The 25,852-nt window shown below is 42.5% G+C and overlaps 1 protein-coding gene across 4 annotated transcripts in view; it reads right to left on the bottom strand.

Annotated features, from left to right (window-relative positions):
- The window catches only part of MYO5A (myosin VA), a 571,522-nt gene that overhangs the window by 395,247 nt on the left and 150,423 nt on the right, over positions 1 to 25,852 (bottom strand). For all 4 annotated transcript variants that reach the window (XM_069222454.1, XM_069222456.1, XM_069222457.1 and 1 more), the window contains exon 2: positions 5,176 to 5,286. In XM_069222454.1, the coding sequence (XP_069078555.1) occupies positions 5,176 to 5,286 (111 nt within the window). The remainder of the gene's footprint in view (positions 1 to 5,175; positions 5,287 to 25,852) is intronic.

Genomic DNA, 25,852 nt, shown 5'->3' with positions numbered 1-25,852 from the left:
TGATGTTATCTCTGATGATTGGGTTGCCCAAACAGTTGATTCCATGCTAACTGAAATGAAGGACTATTCCTCTTTTGACAGTGATGATGTATATAAACATACAATGAATTATGGGGAAATGTTATGCTATAACAATTGGGGGCATTACTACCTACACTGTGCCACTAGATATAGACCCTTAATATCACCGAGAAAAGGCTAGATGCAATGGTTAAGACTGGTACCTATAATTCTTCACTTTCCAGTCCCGGCGGGTGGTTAATATGGCCCACTGATACTAATGAGTGTCAAGCGCGTTTTTTGAACTCGTCAGTTTTTTTTTCCATCAACAGGCCAGACCCTCGCTTTATATCGGGTCAACACACAGTATAATTAAAACATACAGTGTGGGTAAACTATGCCAGCAATGGGTACAGACTAACACATTAGCCGCAGTTAAGAAACATCTGAACACGAAGAAGTACACTTGCAGGATTTTCTGCTGGGTCCTAGAAATCAGCACTCGAAAAGGTTCCTGTATGCTATGTACAATGAAATCTAGAAACTTTCACAGATTGAGGCTGCTGCGCGTTTAAGGCAATTGGATAAGGAAAATTTAGAGAAGGTTTTATCGGTTGTCGATAACGGCATGAATACTCTGTCCAACAGGATTTATTCACTATCAAATATAGTATCATCTGCTATTGATATCACTCAGACAGACTTGTCCCGGGTATATCATGGACAGACACAGCTACGTTCCATCATGCAGCTGGGTTGGACTTTACAGACACTGAAAAATGGCCGCATTCCATGGAAATGTATTAACAGGAGTGAATTATTCACTGCTTTTAACTTTTCTGGGGAACAACAGAGAAATTGCTAAAAGAGAAGCTATTTCCACCATGCTTCACGTAGAAAAGTTAGATAAGTTGCCTTTCACGGTAGCAGAGAGTCCTTCAGCTATCTGGCTCCTACATCGCATAATTAATTTACCCATTTTGACCTTTCGTTTCTCAAGCTGCCTTAAACATCTTGCAGTGGGAAGGTACGAGCAACTAGGCGATAGCTATATTAAGGAAGAGTGGGAGCTGCCCTTTTATTATAGATGTCTGAACAGCGAAACAGAGGTCTTTCTTAGCGGAAGCGAATGTGAGACTACTGTTAGTCATTCAATGATATGTAAGCAGGTGTCCCTTCACGGTCTTTGCTATGCGGGGGTCGCAAACTTGGCCTGTTTTCTGAAGGGTACTCCCGTCCCTTTGCTTCACCCGGTGTTTTATGTACTTTCCAATGGAAGTTATGTGGTACTGAACGATCAAAGCTGTTGCGGCATGCGACCAGGAATTGCCTACGCAATCTTGGTCTCGAAGGTCGTTACGCGTTGTGGACATGTTTAATTCCCCCCACACGAGAGATAAAAGTATCTGACATGTGGCCCCACATAGATACTATTAATGTGAATTTTGACAAGCTGAACAGGCTAAAGGCGCTATTGTTTCAAAAACAGGTCACCTTGGCATCCACCAAAGAGACGTATGCTCTCCAGATTGCGAGATCATCAGGCGAGATACAATCCCTATTAAATACCAACTTCCCCAAGCACTTTGGAGAACTGGTATCCAGAATATTCAATGCTTCGAGCACTACAGGGATTGTCCATTTCTTTAAGACTGTCGGGTCTGGTTTTGTGTCCATCTTCCAGACTGTCTTCGGAGTCATCCCGTCGGCCATCCATTCGCTCTTTTCAAGTGTGTTTGATGGCTTTCCAATTATTTTGGCTTTGATTGCCGGACTACTACTGCTATTTCTTCTGATTTGCAGTGGTTGTTTCTTTCCAGCTACGCAGAGCAATGGAGCCACTCCCACTAACTCCGCTGTGCCATGAACGCATGGTTCGGATCTTCGGTGTACCCTTGCTGGTGGAACTGGAGCATGACTGGTCTTTGTCATTTCCGCCCCTTCTCTGGTGCGTACAACCAGTTTTCTGCTGCACATGGTGCCTCTTTGAACATCTGCCTATGGTCTGTCTTGCTGTCGCACCAACATCTCCTGTGGACCACGAACTGCTGATGTCCCCGATGAGGGTTCATACATGGTCATGCCCCTTGAGACTGAGGTTGCTCCGCGAGGCCACCTACGAGCCTTACGTTTTAAGGACTACCATGGACCATGGCACTGCAACAGATGACTTTACACTAGAGACTACTGCTCACTACTGCTCTGTGGATCCGTTTGTCCGCCCAGCACTCGATTTAACATCAGATGATGTTGGCTCATTTTTTAGATCCTTGGTTGGTGACTTCAATGACACTCTTCAAGATCACGCGTAAAGCAAATAATTTGATGAATTGGCTTGCCATTTCCCGATTAAAACTATGCATTTAAATTAACTTGCTTTGGCACGCTGTGCTTGTCATGGTTGACATTAACATCTCTGTATGTATCTTAGCTGAATAGTTTTTATTCCTTTTTTAACACATTTTAAAGAGTTTTTTAGCTCGTTTTTATGCTTTTAGCTTTTTGGTTCAGAGCAATTTTAGCGTTTGGGTTCCTGTACCTTCATCATACCTGTTACGGCAATGGGGAGGGTGTAGTGAATCCTAGTTTGTTTTAATGGGATTACAAGAGTTAGCTTAGCCTTTGGCTTGCAGACTCTTGCTCCCGTCACCTAGTGACTTTTAACCTACTTAGCTTGCTCTGTCTTAGCCCATTTAATTATTTAATTCATCTAAGATGGCTGCCTTGTTTACAGTTAGGCCGCTTGTTATGCTTTGCATTATCAGTGCCACCGCGCTAAGGCGTCAAGATCAAGCAACAAAGACAAACAAACAGTAGGTGTTCACACTTAGGGATTTTCCCTCTCTTTACTTTCGAGGGATTTGTTTATAATAATTGCCGTCCCAAGCATGTCTGTTATCTATTGTTTGGGAACACACCTACGGCAGGGGTCCTGGTAGATCTGTATAAATACATCACACTTTAGGCAGATAATCAGAGGGATTCCGACCAGAGGGCATTGCCACTATCGCTGATATCGATGCTGCAAGTCGTCTTGACGCTGACCCAGTGTTCGTGTCGCTGCGGAGTCGGAGATAGAGACCTCATTCCAAGGTAACAAGGGTTGGGGGCTCCTCTCATGCACATGGCACTGGCAGATTAGGTTTAACAAACCCAGCTCTCCTTTAGGTAGGAGGTTAGGCCTATCTTATTAGGGTATTAGGGCATATTACACCTCTTATGTCTTCACATACTATTGCAAGATGGTGGGGGTCTTTGTAGTAATGACTCTCGTCTTCACAATTCTGTTTCTTGCACTGTTCATTATCCTAATCTTTGCAGCCCATGCAACATCTCGCAAATTGCAGTTGTGTTAAATAAAAACTTTTGAAATTTTACTGCATCTTTGTCATTGCCTGTGTTTGAATGAGACATAATGTATCTGTGAGAAAGGGGTAATCTCAGTTTAACCACGACACTCCCTGAGATGTCCTATTCTCGAGTCCATGCGTAAAGGCTGCCACAAATCAGCTTTTACTATTGTGTTTCTGGTGAGGTGCTGCTAGTGAGCCCGTAAGGGTGGACAACAGTTGCGACTTGTTGTAGGATCGGCATAGTCGCCTACAAACAAAAGTACTGTCATCCTTAAATCAACAGTCTTGCCTAAAGTAAGAGTCCAAACTACGACACTGTCGCGCGTTGCGCTCCTCTTCCCTGCTAGCTACAAGGAGGCACAGGCCCCCAGCCTGCCCTGCGGCCAATCCTGACGCTGCTCAAAGCAGCATCAGGATTGTCTGGGAGCACCCTGGCTGGGCGCTCCCAGGGAGACTGGGAGCCTGTGCAGGCTCTCTCCAGCCCGGCAACTGTGTTGCCAGGCTGGAGAGAGCCTACCAGGCATGTGTGTTTGGCCGGCCCTAGCCGGCCGGCCAAACATACCTGCATAGTGAGGAGGAGTGTTAAGTACTCCCCCTCACAGCTCCTCCTCCCAAATGCCCCGCCCCTTTCATTGTGAAAGTTTTGCAGCTTCTGCTGCTGGCGGGGGGCAATGCTCCTCTGCCCTAACGGAGGAACCGCCCCAGCGCATTTAGTGAGAGTGCAAGAACTAAATACACTAATAGAAAATACAAAATCATGCTGTCAGTGTGACTGATCCTTAGGTCACATAAGCATATACACATAGCCAAGGCTATGCATAACAGACCACCACTTGACATTAGACCTGGCCTAAATGATAGGATGGTCCGCATTAGGCATAGGTAAATATACCACCTACAGAGTGAGGAATCTAATGGTTCAACCTAGAAGGTTCATAGCCCTTGATGGACACTTCGTGGCACAAGATACATTTTTTAGCAACTTTCAGTAGAGGCACATCTCCAGCCAGAGGCATTTACAAAGCAGGGACACCAACATATCTGTAAAGTGCTGCTTATGATTTTCAGTCCCCATTCCTAAAAATACTAGTTAGTGAAAAAGTACCTTGTTTGAGGCACATTCGGTGTACAGTATGCCAATAAAATGCATGGGTGCTTCTTAAACTCATCCAGTGTTGAGGGCTTTTCTTCTATGGATGTGGGGTCTGTTGTAATCAGCCTTCGCCCCTATTCTCCAGCTAATGGGTCAGTTCTCCCCCAAGATAGCACAATAGACGTTTATGAAATATTTATGAAAGTCATGAATATTCTTCAGTTGGGTTCTGGAGCTGGTAAAGAATATGCATATGTTATTATGAATCGAACAGTGGCCAATATGCAATGTGTTCACTGTGCACTTACGACTGAGATGCTCTTAGTTCTAAGTACATGTTAAGTGATGATGGTTTGGAAGGAATTCCAAATGATCGCCTTCAAAATTAACATGCTAACAGGACAAGGGTCAGCCTCGAAGTTACCAACTAAATTGACTGGTTAACCATCCTTGGAAATTATAGACAGGTTTTAAAACAAAGTCATTCCAAAAGCATGGGGTTATAAACGACTACCAACACTTGCATTTTCACTATATTTGTATTTGTCTAGAAGTCTGAAGTAAATTTGGATTTCTATTATTTGAGAACATATTGCCCAACTCACTAGTCACACACGCCTCGGAGACATGATCACTTTGAATATTCGAAATCCAACCGATTTCTGACCCATCATCTTCCACTTCCAACCAAGCAGAGTCAAACAAAATACTGAAAATGTGTTTTCTTACCGAGCCTTCTTCAAGACTGAGCTGAAGAGCTGCATCTCCTTGCTTGTAATCCTTGCGGAGCTCTGCTGATTTCCAGACTTCTTCCGGGTCAGGTATCCAGACTCTGGCAAACTGAGAGAAAAATGAATAAGCAACTTTAACAATATTTCTGATGGAAAGCAGAAAGTGCCACAGCTTTATACATTCCAATACTGAAAAAAAGTTATTGGCTCAATTACAGCAGTCACATTCTAGGAAATCATATACGGAAACTAAATTTGTCCCACTTCACAGCTGTTTGCTAAAACAAAACGAGGACAAGCACAGAATGCAAGTACAGAATGAGGACAAATTACACCTTTTCTTTTTCATACTATTCTTTTCCTTGTTTGTGAAGATGATGTTTTATGAAAAATAATTGACCATCAGGACTGTATCTACTAACTGGGGCTAGAAGTAATCAAATGAATAAGATTAAATACCTCCATGACAGTGGGAAATTATTTATTGGCTGTACTACCACAGCCTCTGGACGGTATGTTTGGTGATAAAATAATAGACCAAACTAATATATGAAGCAGCAACTTACTGCTATGAAAATAAGCATTGGCAAAAGCAGGTGGTCTGGTGGGGACTGCCAGCCTTTTGGCTTTGTCAATGCTTCTTTTGCTTTGTCATAGTTTCTGGAACGTTTTACTGTTGGGGAAGCGGACAGGCCCTTGCCGAACTAAAAAAAAAAAAACATTCGCTTTAAGCAAAAATATGTCTTATTTCAATATGCACACATTACCATAATAGTTCTTCATGCTGAAACAAACAACTATTTGGGGGGATCTGTTCCTTGTAAAAAGAAAATGGAGCAATGCTGTCAGCCAAAGGCTGAAGTGGGCTGATCCACTATCCCATGCTTTATGCTGCAGTGGAGGGAAGAAAAATGTGAATGACACAATAATACATCATTTTATGAAGAGGGCTGGTTGAAACTCCCTATAAGTATATTATTCATATGATTTTAGTAAAATCAAAAGGTCTTTGCTAAAGCCATAACGAATAACCCAGACCTATACATGGCAGCATAAGTCCATACTGTGAAAGCAGCCAATCTGCAGTCAGATTCCAAATTCCATGAAACTATGGCATCAACCTAAAGAGGAATATATGTATTTTTATAGAGCCATGTAGACCTGATAAAATAGTATAAGGGACAGAAGACAAAATCAATAACACCAAGAGATGAACTCTAGTGGCCGTTTAACCTTACTAACACACATTACTCAATATACACTAAGGGTTCCCAACCTGTGGTCCGCGCCCCCCAAGGGGTTCGTGACACATTCCATGGGGGTACACAGGCCTGGGCCGGCAGGAAGGCACTTCCCCACCCGGGGCCTCTGACGGAAACACTTGAGTGGTTTTATATGTATCACTTCCTTTGTGAGCAGTTTTAAAAGCACTGCAAAGTTCCTTGTACATCCAGCATCTTTCAGGCAAAAATGAAAGTGTCAAGTTAACTCTGGTGATTAATGTTCCTACTGAGGAGAGATGCAAGTTTTGTCCAGTGGCAGTTTTGACTCATCTAAGGTATCGCAGTTGGTTAATATGCCTGCTGCAAAGAACAGTATTTTATGTGCAAAGCACAGTGGGTTACTGCTTGTGTACAGAGATTTATTTGTTACGGTGCAAATCATAATTTAGAATCATAATCTAGCACAGTGAGCTATGAACTACCATCAAAGGGCTGCATACAAACTGCATGACACTAAGTAGAAAGTTATGTTTTTTTCCCCAGTCTTGTATTTCCCTTATGCTGCTAAAACATCCTTCACCTTGTAGTTCCCAGTAAAGCGCTCAGACACCCTACAGTGGTATGAGAGGTGCTATAAAATAAATAAATTACAGGTGACAGAGAGGCTAAGGAGAGATAAAAGGCCCTCATGGTTTTACTTCCTTTCCACACCACATATTTATCTGAAAAAGCTTTCTCATGTCTTATGTCCCTAAAATATATAATCAGAAATCGCTTGAAAAATATATAATCTAACCTGAAGATTCAGCTTTCTAAATAAAACCAAACATTAAAAAGTTAGTCGCCGATATGCAGCACCAACCTTCCCACAAATGTTTTTCAATTTTTTCACATTTTTTCAATATGAAATAATTATATCTTTAGTAAATCGAGTATTTGTTTGTTGTGTACTTGTTTCTGTATTTTTGTGAATTACTGTTTTAATGTTTTAAATTTAATTGCCTGGGGGTCCCAGGCTTCCAGTAGTGATTCAGTGATGGTCTTCAGGATTCAAAAGTTTGGGAACTGCTGACCTACACCGCTGGTGTGAGGTTCCCCTTCAGTGGGCGGAGACGGAAGGTGGGGCACTGCACAGAGAGGCGGTGGAGTCTGAAAGCACCCCATAATTGCACAATGAGATTAATTAACGCTTGCCTTCCAGGAATATATAAAGAATCACACTAGACCATATTGAACAGCTGGGTTGGAAAATATGGTACTGTGTCTCTTTCCACACTCCACTTGCCAAGACACTTAGAACCCTCTGCCCCTTTCTCACACAGGTGTCCAAAATGTTTCAGGCATTTTGAGGAAGCTGTGACAATACATGGTGTTGTGGGAGACGGAAAGTCAGCGATAAACAAACTAATGATATTGTGCATGCTTTCCACTGGTACCCTTCATGGACTTCACTGCCAGGCTTTGTCGCATTTGAGTTCTTGCTTATTTTACTAGTTTCTACGTTTCCCTTGCTTATTCATTTGTATGATTCTTTCAATGCTAATCAGGATGAAATTGCTGTGGCTGAATTATGCAGATGATACAATCGCTTGTCAGCTATACTACTATGAGCTATTGAAGCCAAAGACATCTCCTAACGATACAAATGTTAATATCATATTTTTACAACTAAGAAGATTTCCATGCATACATAATATGTGTGTTATCTCCTAAAAAAATTTTTTAAAAGAACATTACTCAAAGGGGCTCAGAGAAAGTACATCGACGTCTTTGTCAGGGAAGGGGTACTTGACTAAATACTAATTTGTTATAATTTTTTTTAAAAAACTATCTACACCCTGGGTTCACAATATTAGACTGAAGAAGTTTTCCTAAAATAAAAGTACTTCCAAAACATACAAAGTAGTTAACATGAACATGTGAATATGAATTAGGCAGAAAGGTGCGTCTATGTATGGGCCTCCTACGTGATAGGCCTACATCTAGCAGTAAGTTACCACCAGGAGTTCTCTCCTATTATTACAGAAAGATACAGTGAGAAGCTACATGCAGCATTTATATACCTTCATGGTACCACTGATAGCCTCACTTCAGCATTAATTTGATGAATTAATTTCCTAAGAGAAGGACCTATACCCCTTTCTCAGCCAGCACCCATGTTTCTATGCTGGATTGTAGAACTGGCTGAGTCAGAGCATCACCACCATAAATAAGATCATCCAGCAGATATGGCAAGAGAGCAGCATAGTCCGAGGATCACCCATTTCTCTTGGTATAGTGGTATGTGTCCTTTCACACTGAAACAAAGGGGGAGCCAGCGACTATCAGCCAGTTATACACTAGAACTTTAGTCATATGGTCATTGCCCTTATGATACGCATACAGCGTGGCCACACTGGTTCGTCTGCTTCATACTGGGATCCATGAGAATACACATGACTTGGTGAAGCCCCTTTGGTGCCGTGATTTAACCCAATGAGGGCTCTAGTGCAAATCCATCAAACAATAGAGGCAGGTCAGAGCATTAACAACTGATGGCCCCACTCACAGGAAGTGGCTCTTTGGGTGGTCGATTGTGGCTAAATACAGGTATGTCATGATTGCCTGGAATCTAAATCTCCTTTAAAAATACTTTCCATTGTTTGTATCCTGCAGCTGGTATCAAAGCTAATTTTAGCAGCCGTGGTGACTCCTAGCTTATGGCCTTAGTGCTAAGAATTAATAATTAGCGTTGGGTGAGAGGATCATGGATATATGCATGGTTACTAGTAAATTTAGTGTTCAGGAACACTGATTGTTTTGTGCCTATTGAGTTTTAGTAATCTAGGATGCTGGTATGCCAGAGAGGTAGGTTTTCAGTGACTGGTGAGGCTTTGCTGATGGATGACACATGGGTGCATAGTGTGTTACCCGAGTAAGAGTGCTAGAAGAGGTTGCAACTGCAAACCTTAATAAGAGATGGTAAAAAGAGGCCCTGGTGGGACTCCAAGTAAGATCTTATGAGAGCCAAGCTGGTGTTAGCCCAGTTTATTTGCAGGGCAAGAAGGAAGTAAAGCAGGTCAGAGAGGAGTCATAGACTCAGGTTCCCCAGGTAAGGTAACAGAGTACAATCTTGCGGTCTATGGCATAATACGCCTAGGAGCCATGCAGCCTCTTTGTCATCTGCTTTGAAGGGGTCTTCACAGGTTTTTAAAAGAGCTATTTACAAAGCATATCCAGAGCATAAGAACCTTCACATTTTTTATCACTAAGGTTACAGCGAAGAGGACTGCAATTTTGTGGGCCTTTTTTGATAAGGCAGGTGATTTTTCATGGCCGATGAACACTCCAGTTTTAGCCATTATCTAAAAGAAAAATGAAGTTTAATAAAAAAGAAATTGTATATATATGTTTTTAAACAGTAGGTCTGATTCACTGATTTCTGAGAAGCCCAAAAGAAATAGATATTTTCTTACTAGTCAATATTGGATACCTAAACTCCAAATAAAGGACTTATTGGTTAAATACATGCCCAGTACAGTCATTCTTTTAATATATCCTGAAGCAAAAAACTCAACTAATACACTAAAACTTTAAAGGTACTATGGATTCCTCCACCCTCCAAAAAAACACATCATAACATTACAGGAGCTGGAGCCAGACATATTTGAAACATAAATCGAGAACAGATGTGAACATCCTATGTATACCTTGGGATTTATGGACCTTCAGTTCAAAGCTATTTTGCGGTGGCAAAGACTCTGAAGAGCAAAACCAGAGCCTTTGGGACTGCAAAATAGCTTTTCGATATGTACAAACCCCAAATTGAGATTCAATAACTTTTTACTGAATCACAAAATAGATTTTCGACTACATACCGAATCACAAATTGAAAAGGGCATGTTTAGGCCATCACTTACAATATGCGATTCCCTAAGGCATGTAACCACAACTGCTGTCAAAAATCATTGATGGGTTACAGACACCTCAAAGGACATGGTAACCCACTCATAAATGTAAAGGAATGCCTTAGAGACCCCTTACCCTCTGTCAGAGTTGTAAACAACATTTTTCAGGAGTAGGCAGGGATCCTTGAGGTCACTGCTTACTCATAAAAAACGTTTTAGAAACTTTTCTATTTCTTTTTTTTTTTTTTAAACATATACCATTTTCCTTTAAGAAAAACTGCCTGCGTTTAAAAAACATAAAGGATTGCTTTATTTAAAAGCAATCACAGACATGGTGGTCCCCAGAAGGCCACCACATCTGCGATGGCAGCGATTCATAGTGTGTCCCAATTAACAAACTACATACACTATGCATATTAATGAGATAGGTCAAACTGTGACCCCTCTCCCCCCAAAAATGAAGCAGAATTTTGTGAACCAACATGTTTGACTATATGACGTTCGCAAAAAAACAGTGCATTTGGTAAAAGTGGGCGCACAAATTGCAACTGCTTTTACCCAATACGTTGTACAAACAGACGGTCCCATATTTTTTTAATGGATTAAAACATTTATAATAAATGAAAAGACTCCTAGCTTAGGTTTTTATGAGTCCACGGGGGTTTCTCTGTGGAATCATTTTAAAGAGGTTTATGGCACTGCTTAATTTGTGCTGGTGTTTTAGGGGTGATTGATACTGGAACTCATTTTGGAGGCCAAGACTTATTTTTTTTTTATCAAGAATAGGAGAGAGAAAGAAAATACAGAAAGGAGGAGGAAGAGAAAGTTCAGAAAACAATGCTAAGGATACAAAAGAGACTGCAAGAGCGAGATTAATAGACAGAAGGTGCAGGGAATTAGAAAAAAAAGAGGGATGAGGAAGAACCTAGACTAGAACACCTTGCTATGCAGCAAGCCTGGCATTCGACAGCGCTCACAGCAGGATCACAAGAAAAACTTTGGACCCCTGCCCTTTTTTGAATAACCTAAGAACTGATTTGAGCTACAGACTCGTTTTAAATTGTTCTGTAGTCATTTGTTTCTCTTTTCTTTTCAGTACCAAATGGAGCTGGGCTAAGGCACAATGTGAAATATGTCATTTTGTTTTCTCTGGGCCGTCTAACCACTGCCACATCCATAAAATACGGTGCACATCCGGAACCAAAGTAAAAAACACACGCAAACTCTGAATGCACTTTAACTCTTTATTAACTCTGCTGATCGCACCACATATAGGATTATACCAGCCGTATCCGTGGGTTCAGGGCCGGCTTTAGGGGGGTGCGACTGGGGCGGTCGCACTGACGCAAAACCTGGGGGAGGTGCGCTGTGTTTAGCAATAACTTACAATTTAAAAGCACCTAAGGCAAAGTTCCTTGTGCACCAGCTGTCAGGCAACAATAAAAATGTCAAGATAACTAATGTTCCTGACACAGAAAAATAGGAGTTTTGTCCGGGAGCAGATTTGATTTGCTAGAAAGTAGTGCATAGGGTTATTAATAGGCGTGCTGCAATGAACAGATGTGTATTTTATGTGTTTTGGTGAGTGGATATGTAAAGCCAGCCAGTGCTTTAAAACAAATTAAATCTATGTGAGAGAGGGGCTATGGCGAGATGAGGAGCACTTTCACCATATAGTGCGAGAATCTGAAGAGGAGCTCCCAGTTGTTGGGGGGGGGGGAGGGGTCAAAAAAAGATTGTCGCACAGGGCGCCACCGGTGCTAAAGCTGGCCCTGCGTGGATTACCCGGGAACACGTTTCATGGTTGCGTTCCTCCAGGGGACTCCAGGTTAACACCTGCTTGGAATAATTTAATTGAAAATCTTTAATCTCAGCGGGAAACTGAAAGTGACTTAGAGGAAAGCTACTTATCTTAGCGGAGTTAAATGGATCCTTACTGCACGGCCAGAGACTGAGGGAGCGGGTTTGATCCAAGTTTGCAGACTCTCTTTAGCAATGCTGAAATCTAAATAGCATACTTCAAGTACAACCACACACAAACTATAAGTACAGCTATTACAACCAGTGCAATGAAAACTATCACAAAAACTAAATAACGTTTATTGACTGTCTGGTCTCTCTATACGATATATGCAGAGAGGTGTAGCAAGTGTACAAGGGCCACAATCCAAGCTGGGAAAATGGACCCCTGTTGACCCTTGCTGGGTGGTCAAACTCGGCCATCACAGAGAGGCAATGAGCCTCAGCTGCTGCTGCACTATTAACAGTAATAAGTGACCCCTCTACCAACCTGCCTACAGCAGCACTTTAGCTAAATTACACAGTTTTAATTTCGGTAAAGTCCTTCATCTCTTGAAAATTATAGTCAAGGATATTGATACGTTTCGATTATTCATCCCTCACTAAAACATTTTATCTAACTAATAGCAAGAAAAAAATACATTTAAAGACTGGCAAGACATAGTTAAACTAGTAATGGTCACATGCACTTGTTCGGACCCCCATCAGGATACTCTGCTGTGCTGCTCGGTGGGGTGTTTTTTTGGTGATATTATTCTATTTGTTTCCTAAGTCCTAATAGGACGTCATGGCGTCCTTCTTGTCCCAGTCCTATCAACCGAGGGTTTCGCCATCACCACAGAACTAGCACGTAAGTCCTCTTTTTTGCTTTTCTGAAAAAAAAGAAAAAAAAAGTTCCTGCCCACTCACCTCCTCCTTATTCTGTTCCTGTCGCGGCCATGCATGCTGGCCTCGGATGTATCGGGTGAGAATTCCTCATTTCTTTTTTCCTCTCTCCGATGTCCACTTTTGTTTCTGTACTGCTATCTGCCCCGCTGAGCTGGGAGGAGCGCGTTGTCGCCGACTGTTGGTCGCGCTCCCTGTGCGTGTACTGAGCTGGGGCAGGGAGCCTTTTCCTTCGCGCCTGATAGCCAGTCCATTCGGGAGTCAGTATATCGATTCCCGAGCCCCCGCCCCACCGGTGTTGTTTCCTATGCGGTGTGAGGGAGCTGGATGCACATTTTTATGGTTCTCACAAAGCAAGATTTTGGTTCCCTAAATACCATATACAGCAGGAAGGTGGACACTGCTATAGCGCATTGATGCTTCCTGTCATTTGTTTGCGAAAAATGGATACTGCCAATGCTACCAACGGTGCTCCAGCTCAAAGAGATGTAGAGGAGGTCCTGCATATTTCTAGGGGAGATCTGAAGGCCTTATTAATAGAGCATTGAAGGAAGCCATTCAAGTGAAGGTGATTCCTTCTAAACGTCCTTGCCTTGATGATGATGATGATGAGCCTGGTGACTCAAAGGGGAGATATGTTCAGGGTGAGCAGCTCAAAGACCTTTTGGCCCATATCAGCGTCCTTTTGGTGTTTGCCCTTCCAGATGAGGTGGATGAGGACTTTTTGGCTCAAAACCATTCTGTGTCTCAAGATGTCCTGACCCTTCATGTTGTAATCCAGTCCTTGCTGCAGAAGGAATGGAAGGGCATTGATAAATCTACTGTTCCTGGTTTTCTTTACTTGCTGGAGGAGTTCGATGAGAAGTTGCCTCAGGCACCTAAGTTGAATACTATTCTTGGTTCCATATCTTCTTGTTCGTCCTTGGCTTCAAACGACGCTGTACTCTCAGATCCAGTGGATAAGCATGCTGAAACCATCTTTGAAACGGCCGTATACTATCTCCAACTATGGCATTTGGGTGGCCATGGATGCAGCCTATGCTACCCAGGTACTTCTTAAGGACTTCCATGCTTTCTTTCATTGTTTTCAAAACCTGGAAGATCCCAGCACTCTTCTCTTTAATATGGAAAGGCTATGTCAGTTCTTATCGGACTCTGTTTTAGTCTTTGGGCTTCCACAACGTCAGCAGGTGCATCCATTTCTGGTCGTTGGTCCCTGGAGTTGAAATCCTGGAATTTAGAGGTTTCCCAGCAATCCATGATTCATAAGCTTCCTTTTTTGTGACCAACACTGTTTGGATCTGAGCTGAGTGACATAGTGGAGAAGGTGGCGGAAGACAAGTTCATCTTGCAGCCTTTCAAGCAGGCACAGGAGAAGAAGCAGTTTGGGTTCAAGCAGCCTACTTTTCAGTTGGCTGAGAGGTGTTCTTTCGTGGGCGAGCCCATGGTGGGGGATTGGGGGCTTTTATAACAAATCCGGACCTTCATCCTCCAGTACAGCAGATGTCCAGCAGCAACAGAAGTGACTTTATGATGGTGGGAGGTCGTCTTTGGCTGTTTCTCCCTCAGTGGAAGAGAGAGGTGACGGATGCGTGAGTCCATTCAATGAATATCCCATTCTGCTGCCTCACTTCAGACCTACCCCTTCTCCAAAGGACCCTGTCAAGCTTCAGTGACTCCTGCTAGGGGTCCAGTCTCACTTTTCAAAGGGACGATTGATCCAGTTCTGGTCGGCCAGGAGGATTGGGGGTTTTACTACATTCAGTTTTTAGTCCCCAAGCTGGACGGGTCCTTCCATCCCATTCTCAACCTAAAAGCCCTGAACAATTTTTTTCAGTTGGAACATTTCCAGATGGTGTCTCCAAGTCATCATTCCACTGCTCATGAAGGGAGATTTCCTGGTAACTGGAGGTATGCAGGACGCATATTTTCACATTCCTGTTCATGTGGAGAGTCAGTCATGCCTGAGGTTTGCGGTGGTGGATTTTTATTACCAGTTTCAAGTTCTTCCCTTTCGTCTGGCCACACCTCCCAGTGTCTTCTCTAAGGTATTGGTTCCGCTTGTTACTTTTTTGCATTTGAAGAGGGTTGTTTTGTATGCTTATCTTGATGACTGGTTGATGTCCTCTCATTCTCTTTCCAAGGCAAATCAGGATGTGGCTCTCGCCTTCTCCACTCTACAGGACTTTGGTCTTCTAGTGAATGTGTCCAAGTCACATCTCACTCCTAAAATACAGACGTTCATCGGTGCTTGTCTGGACACTCGAGTGGGTGGTGCTTTTACCCCGGAGGACATGCTGCTCTCCCTTTAGTCGGGGTTTAGAATTTGTTGACATGTTTATAAAGCTCTGCACTGTGTTGGTTGCAAGTGCAGGGTCTTTTGGCGGCCTCAACAGCAGTGGGCCATCACATCACATTCAGGCCTTGGTGGACAGGAAAGGAAGGAGTATGCAGGGGCCTTGCTGCAGGCCAGGTGTTGTCACCTCATCCCCATTGTTTTCCTCGGCTTGGGCGGAGGGGTGATGCCGGTGTGTTTGCACAGGCCTAGCTGTGAGGCCACCTTGACCAGAGTTGTCAACTTTGAAACTCAGGAACTACTTTGGAGTCCTGTCGTTGGCTCAACATCTTGTGAATCTGGGCAAATCACATAGGGCCATATGTAAGAACACATTTTCCCATTGACACAGAATGGGAAAAACCCTTTGCTACATCTGGCCCTTAATCACCTGAGGCCTAAAATAAAAATGAATTTAATTTCTTCCAGTAATGTAACCGCTGCTCATGTAAGTCACTCCAGTGCCCTTGGGACGAGTTCAAACTATGTAAAACAATTTTTTTTTTTTTTTAAATAACAGCTCACTGTTCATGTTTTTAAATTCTGCCAGGGCCCGAGCATGATAATTAAAGAGGAATCTTTATATATAGAAAGCATATTACTTTTTAACATGGCTTTTCTGCCTTTGTTAATTTGACGATCAGTCACGGCTTATTAAGTCAACTTTAGAAGTCATTATAAAATGCATTTGCATTACGTTTACTGTCATAAGTACATACTGATAAGGGGAACAAATACTGGAATCAGGTGATTTTCTTCATTTTCATACCCGCCAGGATATTAAAATACCGCGTTCGATCAAGTGTTGTGGCCCTTTGATATTATATTTCACCTTGCCTGCCAGGCCAAAATGCAGTGTTTCTAGTTTTTGCCCACATTACTGGCTCTATAAGCTACAAAATGCTAAAGTTATCAAACATAAATACTATAACTAAAAAATCCCTGTAACCTTTGGTGTGTGTGTGTGTGTATATATATATATATATATATATATATATGTGTGTATATATATATATATATATATATATATATATATATATATATATATATGGAAAATGTCACTTACCCAGTGTACATCTGTTCGTGGCATGAGAAGCTGCAGATTCACATGCTTTGCACATCCCGCCATCTAGTGTTGGGCTCGGAGTGTTACAAGTTGTTTTTCTTCTAAGAAGTCTTTCGAGTCACGAGATCGAGGGACTCCTCCCCTTTCGGCTCCATTGCGCATGGGCGTCGACTCCATCTTAGATTGTTTTCCCCGCAGAGGGTGAGGTAGGAGTTGTGTATTATAGTAATAGTGCCCATGCAATGGAGTAAACATGTATGTACATAATGTAGTTTAAAGTGATATATTTACAAATTTACAAATGTTCAAGATCAACTTCGAAACGGCTACAGGCTCCCGGGGAGGCGGGTGGGCGCATGTGAATCTGCAACGTCTCATGCCACGAACAGATGTACACTGGGTAAGTGACATTTTCCGTTCGATGGCATGTGTAGCTGCAGATACACATGCTTTACATAGACTAGTAAGCAGTTATCCCCCCAAAAGCGGTGGTTCAGCCTGTAGGAGTTGAAGTTGTTTGAAACAAAGTTCGTAGTACTGCTTGACCTACTGTGGCTTGTTGTGCTGTTAACACATCCACGCAGTAGTGCTTGGTAAACGTATGAGGCGTAGACCATGTGGCTGCCTTACATATTTCAGTCATTGGAATGTTTCCTAGAAAGGCCATGGTAGCACCTTTCTTTCTAGTTGAGTGTGCCCTCGGTGTAATAGGCAGTTCTCTTTTTGCTTTGAGATAACAGGTTTGAATGCATTTAACTATCCATCTAGCAATGCCTTGTTTGGAAATTGGATTTCCTGTATGAGGTTTTTGGAAAGCAACAAATAATTGTTTTGTTTTCCGAATTTGTTTTGTTCTGTCAATGTAGTACATTAACGCTCTTTTGATGTCTAATGTATGTAGTGCTCTCTCAGCTACAGAATCTGGCTGTGGGAAGAACACTGGTAGTTCTACTGTTTGATTCAAGTGGAACGGTGATATGACTTTTGGTAAAGAATTTGGATTTGTCCGTAGAACTACTTTATGCTTGTGTATTTGAATAAATGGTTCTTGTATGGTAAATGCTTGGATTTCACTGACTCTAATTAGAGATGTGATGGCAATTAGAAATGCAACTTTCCATGTTAAATATTGCATTTCACATGAGTGCATGGGCTCAAAAGGTGGCCCCATGAGTCCTGTTAAGACAATGTTGAGGTTCCATGAAGGAACTGGTGGTGTTCTTGGTGGTATAATTCTTTTTAGGCCTTCCATAAAGGCTTTTATGACTGGTATCCTAAACAGTAAAGTTGAGTGGGTAATTTGCAGGTAAGCTGAAATTGCGGTAAGATGTATCTTAATGGATGAAAAAGCTAGTTTTGACTTTTGCAAATGTAGCAAGTAGCTTACGATGTCTTTAGCAGATGCGTGTAAAGGTTGAATTTTATTATTATGGCAATAATAAACAAACCTTTTCCACTTATTTGCATAGCAATGTCTAGTGGTTGGTTTTCTAGCTTGTTTTATGACTTCCATACATTCCTGTGTAAGGTCTAAGTGTCCGAACTCGAAGACTTCAGGAGCCAAATTGCTAGATTCAGCAATGCTGGATTGGGGTGACTGATCTGTTGATTGTGTTGAGTTAACAGATCTGGTCTGTTTGGTAGTTTGATATGAGGCACTACTGAGAGGTCTAGTAGTGTTGTATACCAACGTTGTCTTGCCCAAGTTGGTGCTATGAGTACGAGTTTGAGTTTGTTTTGACTCAACTTGTTTACTAGATATGGAAGGAGTGGGAGAGGGGGAAAAGCGTATGCAAATATCCCTGACCAACTCATCCATAACGCATTGCCCAGAGATTGATCTTGTGGGTACCTGGATGCGAAGTTTCGTCATTTTGCGTTTTCTTTTGTTGCAAACAGGTCTATTTGTGGTGTTCCCCAATTGTGGAAGTAAATGTGTAGTACTTGGGGGTGAATCTCCCATTCGTGGTTTTTGTTGGTGATCCCGAGAGAGATTGTCTGCTAATTGATTCTGAATCCCTGGAATGAACTGTGCTATTAGGCGAATGTGGTTGTGTATCGCCCAATGTCATATTTTCTGTGTCAGGAGACACAACTGTGTTGAGTGTGTTCCTCCCTGTTTGTTTAGGTAATACATTGTTGTCATGTTGTCTGTTTTGACAAGAATGTGTTTGTGGCTTATTATTGGTTGAAATGCTTTTAACGCTAGAAATACTGCCAATAGTTCTAAGTGATTTATGTGAAACTGTTTTTGCCGAGAGTCCCATTGTCCCTGAATGCTGTGTTGATTGAGGTGTGCTCCCCACCCTATCATGGAGGCATCTGTAGTTATTTCATATTGAGGCACTGGGTCTTGAAAAGGCCGCCCTTGGTTTAAATTTATATTGTTCCACCATTGAAGCGAGGTGTATGTTTGGCGGTCTATCAACACTAGATCTAGAAGTTGACCCTGTGCCTGTGACCATTGTGATGCTAGGCACTGTTGTAAGGGCCGCATGTGCAATCTTGCATTTGGGACAATGGCTATTCATGAGGACATCATGCCTAGGAGTTTCATTACTATTTTGACTTGTATTCTTTGGTTTGGATACATGACCTGTATTACATTGTGAAATGCTTGTACTCGTTGTGGACTTGGAGTGGCAATCGCTTTTGCTGTGTCGATTGTTGCCCCTAAGTATTGCTGTGTCTGACACGGCTGAAGGTGTGACTTTGTGTAGTTGATTGAGAAACCTAGTTTGTGTAGGGTTTCTATGACGTACTTTGTGTGTTGTAAACACCGTTCTAGTGCGTTGGTTTTGATTAACCAATCGTCTAGGTACGGGAACACATGTATTTGCTGCCTTCTGATATGCGCAGCTACTACTGCCAGGCATTTTGTAAAAACTCTTGGCGCAGTTGTTATTCCGAATGGCAACACCTTGAATTGGTAATGTACCCCTTGGAATACAAACCTTAAGTACTTTCTGTGTGAAGGATGTATCGGTATATGGAAATATGCATCCTTTAGGTCTAGTGTTGTCATGTAGTCTTGTTGTTTTAGCAGTGGGATTACGGGATTTCACCATGTGAAAGTGGTCTGATTTGATGTAGGTATTTAATGTTTCTGAGATCTAATATAGGTCTCAGTGTTTTGTCCTTTTTGGGTATGAGAAAGTACAGAGAGTAAACTCCTGTTCCTTTCTGTTGAATTGGAACTAATTCTATTGCTCCTTTTTGTAGCAATGCTTGGTCCTCTAGTCCTAGAAGATCCATGTGTTGTTTTGACATACTGTGTGTTTTCGGTGGAATGTTTGGAGAGAATGTGAGAACTGTCCCCCTCTATATTGCCCCCAAAAACTTCCCCGCTGATATTGACTTTGATAAGTGGGCCTTGTTTGTGAGGTTGTGGGTTCTGTAGCTTGTCCACGAAACCCCCTCTAAACTGTGTTTTGCGAAATGTGCCTCTGCTCTGTGGGGAGTAGAGTGCGCCCATGGCTTTAGCCGTATCAGTGTCTTTTTAACGTTTTTCTATAGCAGTGTCCACCTCCGGCCCAAACAACTGCTGTCCATTAAAAGGCATATTCAGCACGGCTTGTATTTCCGGCTTGAATCCTGACGTACGCAACCATGCGTGTCTCCTTATTGTTACAGCAGTATTTACTGTCCTTACAGCTGTATCTGCTGCATCCATTGCTGACCGTATCTGATTATTTGAGATACTTTGTCCTTCCTCTACCACTTGTTGTGCCCTTTTCTGGAACTCTTTGGGTAAGTGTTGTATGAAATGCTGCATTTCGTCCCAATGAGCCCTATCATATCTTGCCAGAAGTGCTTGTGAGTTGGCAATGCGCCATTGGTTTGATGCTTGTGCTGCAACCCTTTTCCCTGCAGCGTCAAATTTGCGACTCTCCTTGTCTGGAGGTGGTGCTTCTCCCGAGGTGTGAGAGTTTGCTCTCTTGCAAGCTGCCCCTACTACCACAGAGTCTGGTGTTAATTGCTGCGTGATATACACAGGGTCTGTAGGCGGTGGCTTGTACTTTTTCTCCACCCTTGGAGTTATGGCCCTGCCCTTCACAGGCTCCTGAAACACCTGTTTGGAGTGTTTTAGCATTCCAGGTAGCATAGGTAAGCTCTGGTATTGGCTATGAGTGGAGGATAGTGTATTAAACAAAAAGTCATCCTCAATCGGTTCTGCATGCAAGGTGACATTATGAAAAACCGCTGCCCTTGAGACCACCTGCGTGTAGGATGTACTGTCCTCAGGTGGGGACGGTCTCGCTGGGTAACAGTCTGGGCTGTTATCCGATACTGGCGCATCATAAAGGTCCCATGCGTCGGGATCGTCCTGACTCATTGCAGTATGCGTTGGGGATTGCATCAGTGGTGGAGTGGCTACCGGTGATGTGTGCATTGATGGTGGTGGAGATGGAGGCGGAGTTGTTTGTCTTGCCACCTTTGCTTGTGGCTGCTTGTCCTTTTCTTGAAAGGCAAGTCTTCTTTTCATTTTAATTGGGGGAAGAGTGCTTATCTTCCCTGTGTCCTTTTGAATGTGGAGCCTCCTTTGAGTGTAGTCTGGCTCCATTGATTCTAGTTCTTGTCCGAACTTATGTCCCTGCATTTGGGAGGACAACCCCTGTTACTCTGTGTAGGAACCTGATTTCGGTTCCGAGGCTGGATATTTCGGAATGGAAACCTTTTCGGTAGCCTTTTTCGGCTCCGATGACACTTTCTTTATTTTCGGCGTTGTGGTCTCTCGGTGCCGACCAATTTGGTGCCGCTGTCTCGGTGCCGAACTTGCTTGGAGCCGCTGTCTCGGGCTCGAGATTGCTGTGTGCCGGTATCTCGACCGGAGTCGGGTGACTTCGACACAAGCATGCCCTTTTTCGGTGCCGATGATCGGTCACCTATTTTACGGGTTAAGCCATGGCCTGTTGGCGGTGGCGTCCCCTGGGCTTTTGTGGTCTTCTCGTGAGTTTTATGTTTCGACGTCTTACTCACGGTTTTAGGCGTTTCTTCGGGATCGAGCTCGTCCGACTCCTGGATGGAGAAGGTTTCTTCTTCCTCCTCCAAATGCCTTTGTCCTGTCGGCGCTGACGCCATTTGCAGTCTTCTCGCTCTTCGGTCTCTTAATGTTTTCCTCGACCGAAACGCTCGACAGGCTTCACAAGTATCTTCTTTGTGTTCTGGAGACAAACACAAGTTACAGACCAGGTGCTGATCTGTATACGGACACTTGTTGTGACATTTTTGGCAGAATCGGAATGGGGTCTGTTCCATCAGCCTTGAAGAGACACGAGGCCGGGCCGACCAGGCCCCGACGGGGGATCGAAAAAAACCCCGAAGGGCCACCGGAGCTCTTCAAAAGTCAGTGTCGTTCTGTAGTAACTAACCCGATACCGAACGCAAACAATACCGTAAAATTTTCCGAGATTCTAACTAACTTTCCGAACCGAAACACGGAGCGAAAAGGAACACTTCCGAACCCGATGGCGGAAAAAAAACAATCTAAGATGGAGTCGACGCCCATGCGCAATGGAGCCGAAAGGGGAGGAGTCTCATGACTCGAAAGACTTCTTCGAAGAAAAACAACTTGTTACACTCCGAGCCCAACACTAGATGGCGGGATGTGCAAAGCATGTGTATCTGCAGCTACACATGCCATCGAACATATATATATATATATATATATATATATATATATATATATATATATATATATTATATATACATGACCTTCTCATCTAGGCTTACCAGATAGCTCAATATCATTGAGACACTGTGTGCACAGCCCTGAAAAAATACATATTATATATATAAATAAATACATATAATATGTACTTGTTTCAGGGCTGTGCACACAGAGTCTCAATGATATTGAGCCATCTGATAAGCCTAGATGAGAAGGTCATACAGACATGGCTGCTTGGCAGCTACACATACCACATGTTCTGTAATCTCAGAACACCATTAAAAAGACGTCTGGCTGAACGGAAACAGTGATTTGTGGTATCGGTCTTATTTTTCAAAAGTCTAACTTATTTTTGAAATTTTGAGACTGTTACCATGTTTCTACTTTTTTTGCGAAAGCAACTGCATTCTTCTGAAAAATCTTAACAGGCATCCATTCTAAAGAAGGCGCACACAGAACATTAATCGTCATGGAAAAGGGCTTGCCAGCTGTGTCTTCCATATGAGATAAGAGGACAGATATTAACTTTGCAGTAAGAACATTAAACGCCAGAGAAGTCACAGGGCTGTGATTTGATAATGAAGGCCCAGGATGTGACTCAGGAACCACCTGCAGCTAGTGGTGTGTGGCTGGTAGTGCTAGGGGTACCAAAGCGCAAGGGTGCGACATGTGTGGGCTAGAAAATAAATCAACATGTTGTTTCACATCGCACCAAGTAGGGCTTGGCAGGGAACACATATGAGCTCTTGTCATCGGCTCGCACTTTGGTACCCCTGGCACCAAGCGCCCTGCTCGTATTGCTAGAGCAGGTGTTTTAATAAAAATATTAATGACTGTTCATGTATTCTGAGTAATGGATTTGTGCAGAAAATGTATTAATATCGAGAAACATAATGCACGCATTTGGAAATGTGTCCACGTTAGTGGCCGCCAGTGTTCACGAAGTTTATTTATTAATGGCTTATTACTATAAAATATGGAGCTTATGTTTGACTAAATGTAGTAGTACATTATATTGAGGGTTATGTATTATGTAGTAGCTTTATTAATTGTAGGCCTTAACTTAGTGGAGGTCTTGGCCTAGTTGCACAGCCTCATGTCAAGCTGTATTTCTGAACCAATTAGAAAAATGTTTGCTTAAATAATTAAATTGTGATTTTCCACTGTGCTAACCAAATGTGCTCGTAGCTAAAAGTCTTTCTCATGAGAACAGCTTGCTAGAAGATGCTGTTCTTGTTGAATGAAACATTGTAGAAGTAATGTGTGTAAGACTCACTTTCTCAGGAGAGAATAATAACCGCACTGACTGGAGTACAAGCTGCAACAATATTTATACCTGACGAGTCGGATAATGAGGACATTACGAGAGAAGCCAATCAGCGACATGTGAACTGGCTACTAGTAGAAACTGTAGATTTGAAGTTTTAGTTTTATTGGACAAAGTGTGAGCATGCAATCCCTTGACCAATAGGGACTTAGGAAGTAGTTTTAGGAAATCTAACTTAGCCGGACTGCACTGATGGAAGACAACGCATTTGCCCATTTTCTTTCCTGCCGAAAGGCCATCACTTTACTGAGCATCTAGATACGTGCCTAACTTTAATGCTTAAAGACTTTGCACTTCCTGAACTTTGATGCTGAATCCTGATGCCTTGCTGACCAAACTGATGTCCTGATGACGAAGACTACCTTAGCTTGCCGATCCACTTGAGGAGAGGTACATTGTTACACATGTGTTAGCTATGCCTATTTGCTTTTTCTTTCTAGGTACCAACCACACTATTTTGATAGAGCCATAGTTAGTTGTGCTCTAAATTTGTGTTGACTTAATTGTTTGGCATGAAGCCCAACATGCTAATGCTAATCTGGTGTTAGATAAGGATCCTCACTAATGAAAGTTCACTATAGGGAGTTACATTTGATGTCTTTCCTTTGCTGAATCTATATGTATAGGATATCGTTTGCACAATTGTTCTTGTTATTAGTTTGCACCGTAACCTTAGAATGTGTAATTGTTCAAGCTTTGATTAGACTGCGTTTTTTTCGCAGCTTTGGACAGCCGGTGATGTTTCTGTATGTCTATTATTTGATATTGAGATTATCTTACGTGACATTAGCATTGTAGGGAAAAATTCTAACTTTTACTAAAAGATGTGGTTATTCAGGACTGTAAGGTCATGGTGTGTGATAATTACTGACTCCGATTGATTATTGATTAATTTTTGATCTGCATGTACTGGATCTATGGTGGGAACATCTTAAATGCGAGTCAAAAGGTTCATCGACCTATTCGCGCGCCCTTGTAAGTTTACTTATTAAGGTCCGACGCACTAACAGGCGTGGTATGAGACTGATGGTTAGCCTCCTTAACTGCCCATCGTAGAAGTGTGGTACATGGTACTGAGAAATAAGAGGTGTTCCCAGAGATGGTGGTAGTCTGATGGTCTTGTCTTTGAGAGTTCATTATTACTGAGATTTGGCTTTTATTTTTCAATGATACGAATTGGAGAGATAATGTTCCCTTAAGCCCTCAAATGACTTCCCCAGAATTTTGGAGTCCGAAAATTGTTGTTTGAGGATGTTCTCGGCGTTCTAGTGACAGTGTGAAGGAAGTAGGTTTTGCACTTGCACAGCTTATGCAAATCGCAAGTGAATTGTGACATTTGTGAGGGTTTAGGGAGTTTGCGTACTCCAAATGAAATTGTGGAAGGAGTGTACGTACTCCGCAGTGTGAGAGTAGGGACGTTTTCGAACTTGTGTGGCGCTTTGTGCAATAAAATTGTCCATGTGTTTGTTGATGTATGGACCCTGCTTGGTCTAAAACTCCAGAGTATATTGTAAAGTGTATGAGACACTTGGTTTTATGTTGTAATTTGTCTGGTTTAGTAGGTCGATCGGGCGCGGTCGACAAGTCAGCGTGTGAGTCAAGGTGAATCAAAGAAAATTTTGACTGAGATCTGGTGAGTCCTATGTGCACAAGGACAGACCCACTGATCAGCTGAGAATAAAATTTGTGGGTCGAATTTTGCTTGCAGATCAGAGACCGAGAAAGAAGGAGTAGCTACAAGAGCGAAGCGCCATCAGTGAAAAATCCATAAAGTTTCTGAAGTGATTGTGTTACCTTTTCCTGTAGTAAACCCGCAAATTTGATTTAGATTTTTGGTTAGTGCTCGCAATATTTTGCAATAGTTTTGTGTGTATCGGAATTTGGCCACAAGACTTTGTCAGACATGTGTGAGTGTGACGTTAGAGCTGCGCTGGGATAGGTTGGTTAGTGAGAAGGGTTGCACACAGATTGGCAGTCGTCTGTGAGGCGCAATTGGTTGAGAAGGTGGGTGAAGAGAATTCTGGGATTAAAAGTAATTTCCTGATTTGATTTTGAATAACAAAGGTTGAAAAGATTACATTTTTCAAAGCTTTAAAGAGTGCTTTCAGGTGAGATACGTACATTACAACGCGTATAGGCGACACTACACCGCCAGCAGGCACACCAGCTTACATTGTGATAGAAGTGAAGGGTGTCATGACATGTCTTAGGTTAAAGCAGTGGTGCAAACTGACAGAGAAAGATGGAAACTTAGCATTTCCTACAAATGGATCATTCAATTTGAGGGTTTTAGATCATTTAAGGATGGTGCTATATGAATCGAAGCCCCTCCCGAGACCAGCACAGTCTGAGGCATTAGCGACCTGGGAGCAAGTAGCCAGACAGCAACAGCAACAGAAATTCAAAAGGAGAATAAGAAAATCTGAAAAGACGTTAACAGAGGCTAGGTGGGACAGTGTTCAGAGACTTTGGAGAAATGAG

The sequence above is a fragment of the Pleurodeles waltl genome, chromosome 3_1 (genome assembly GCF_031143425.1).
Source record: "Pleurodeles waltl isolate 20211129_DDA chromosome 3_1, aPleWal1.hap1.20221129, whole genome shotgun sequence".
Classification (NCBI taxonomy): Eukaryota; Metazoa; Chordata; class Amphibia; order Caudata; family Salamandridae; genus Pleurodeles; species Pleurodeles waltl.
Note: the sequence above shows the minus strand (reverse complement) of the source record. Positions and strands in the feature narration are given on the sequence as shown.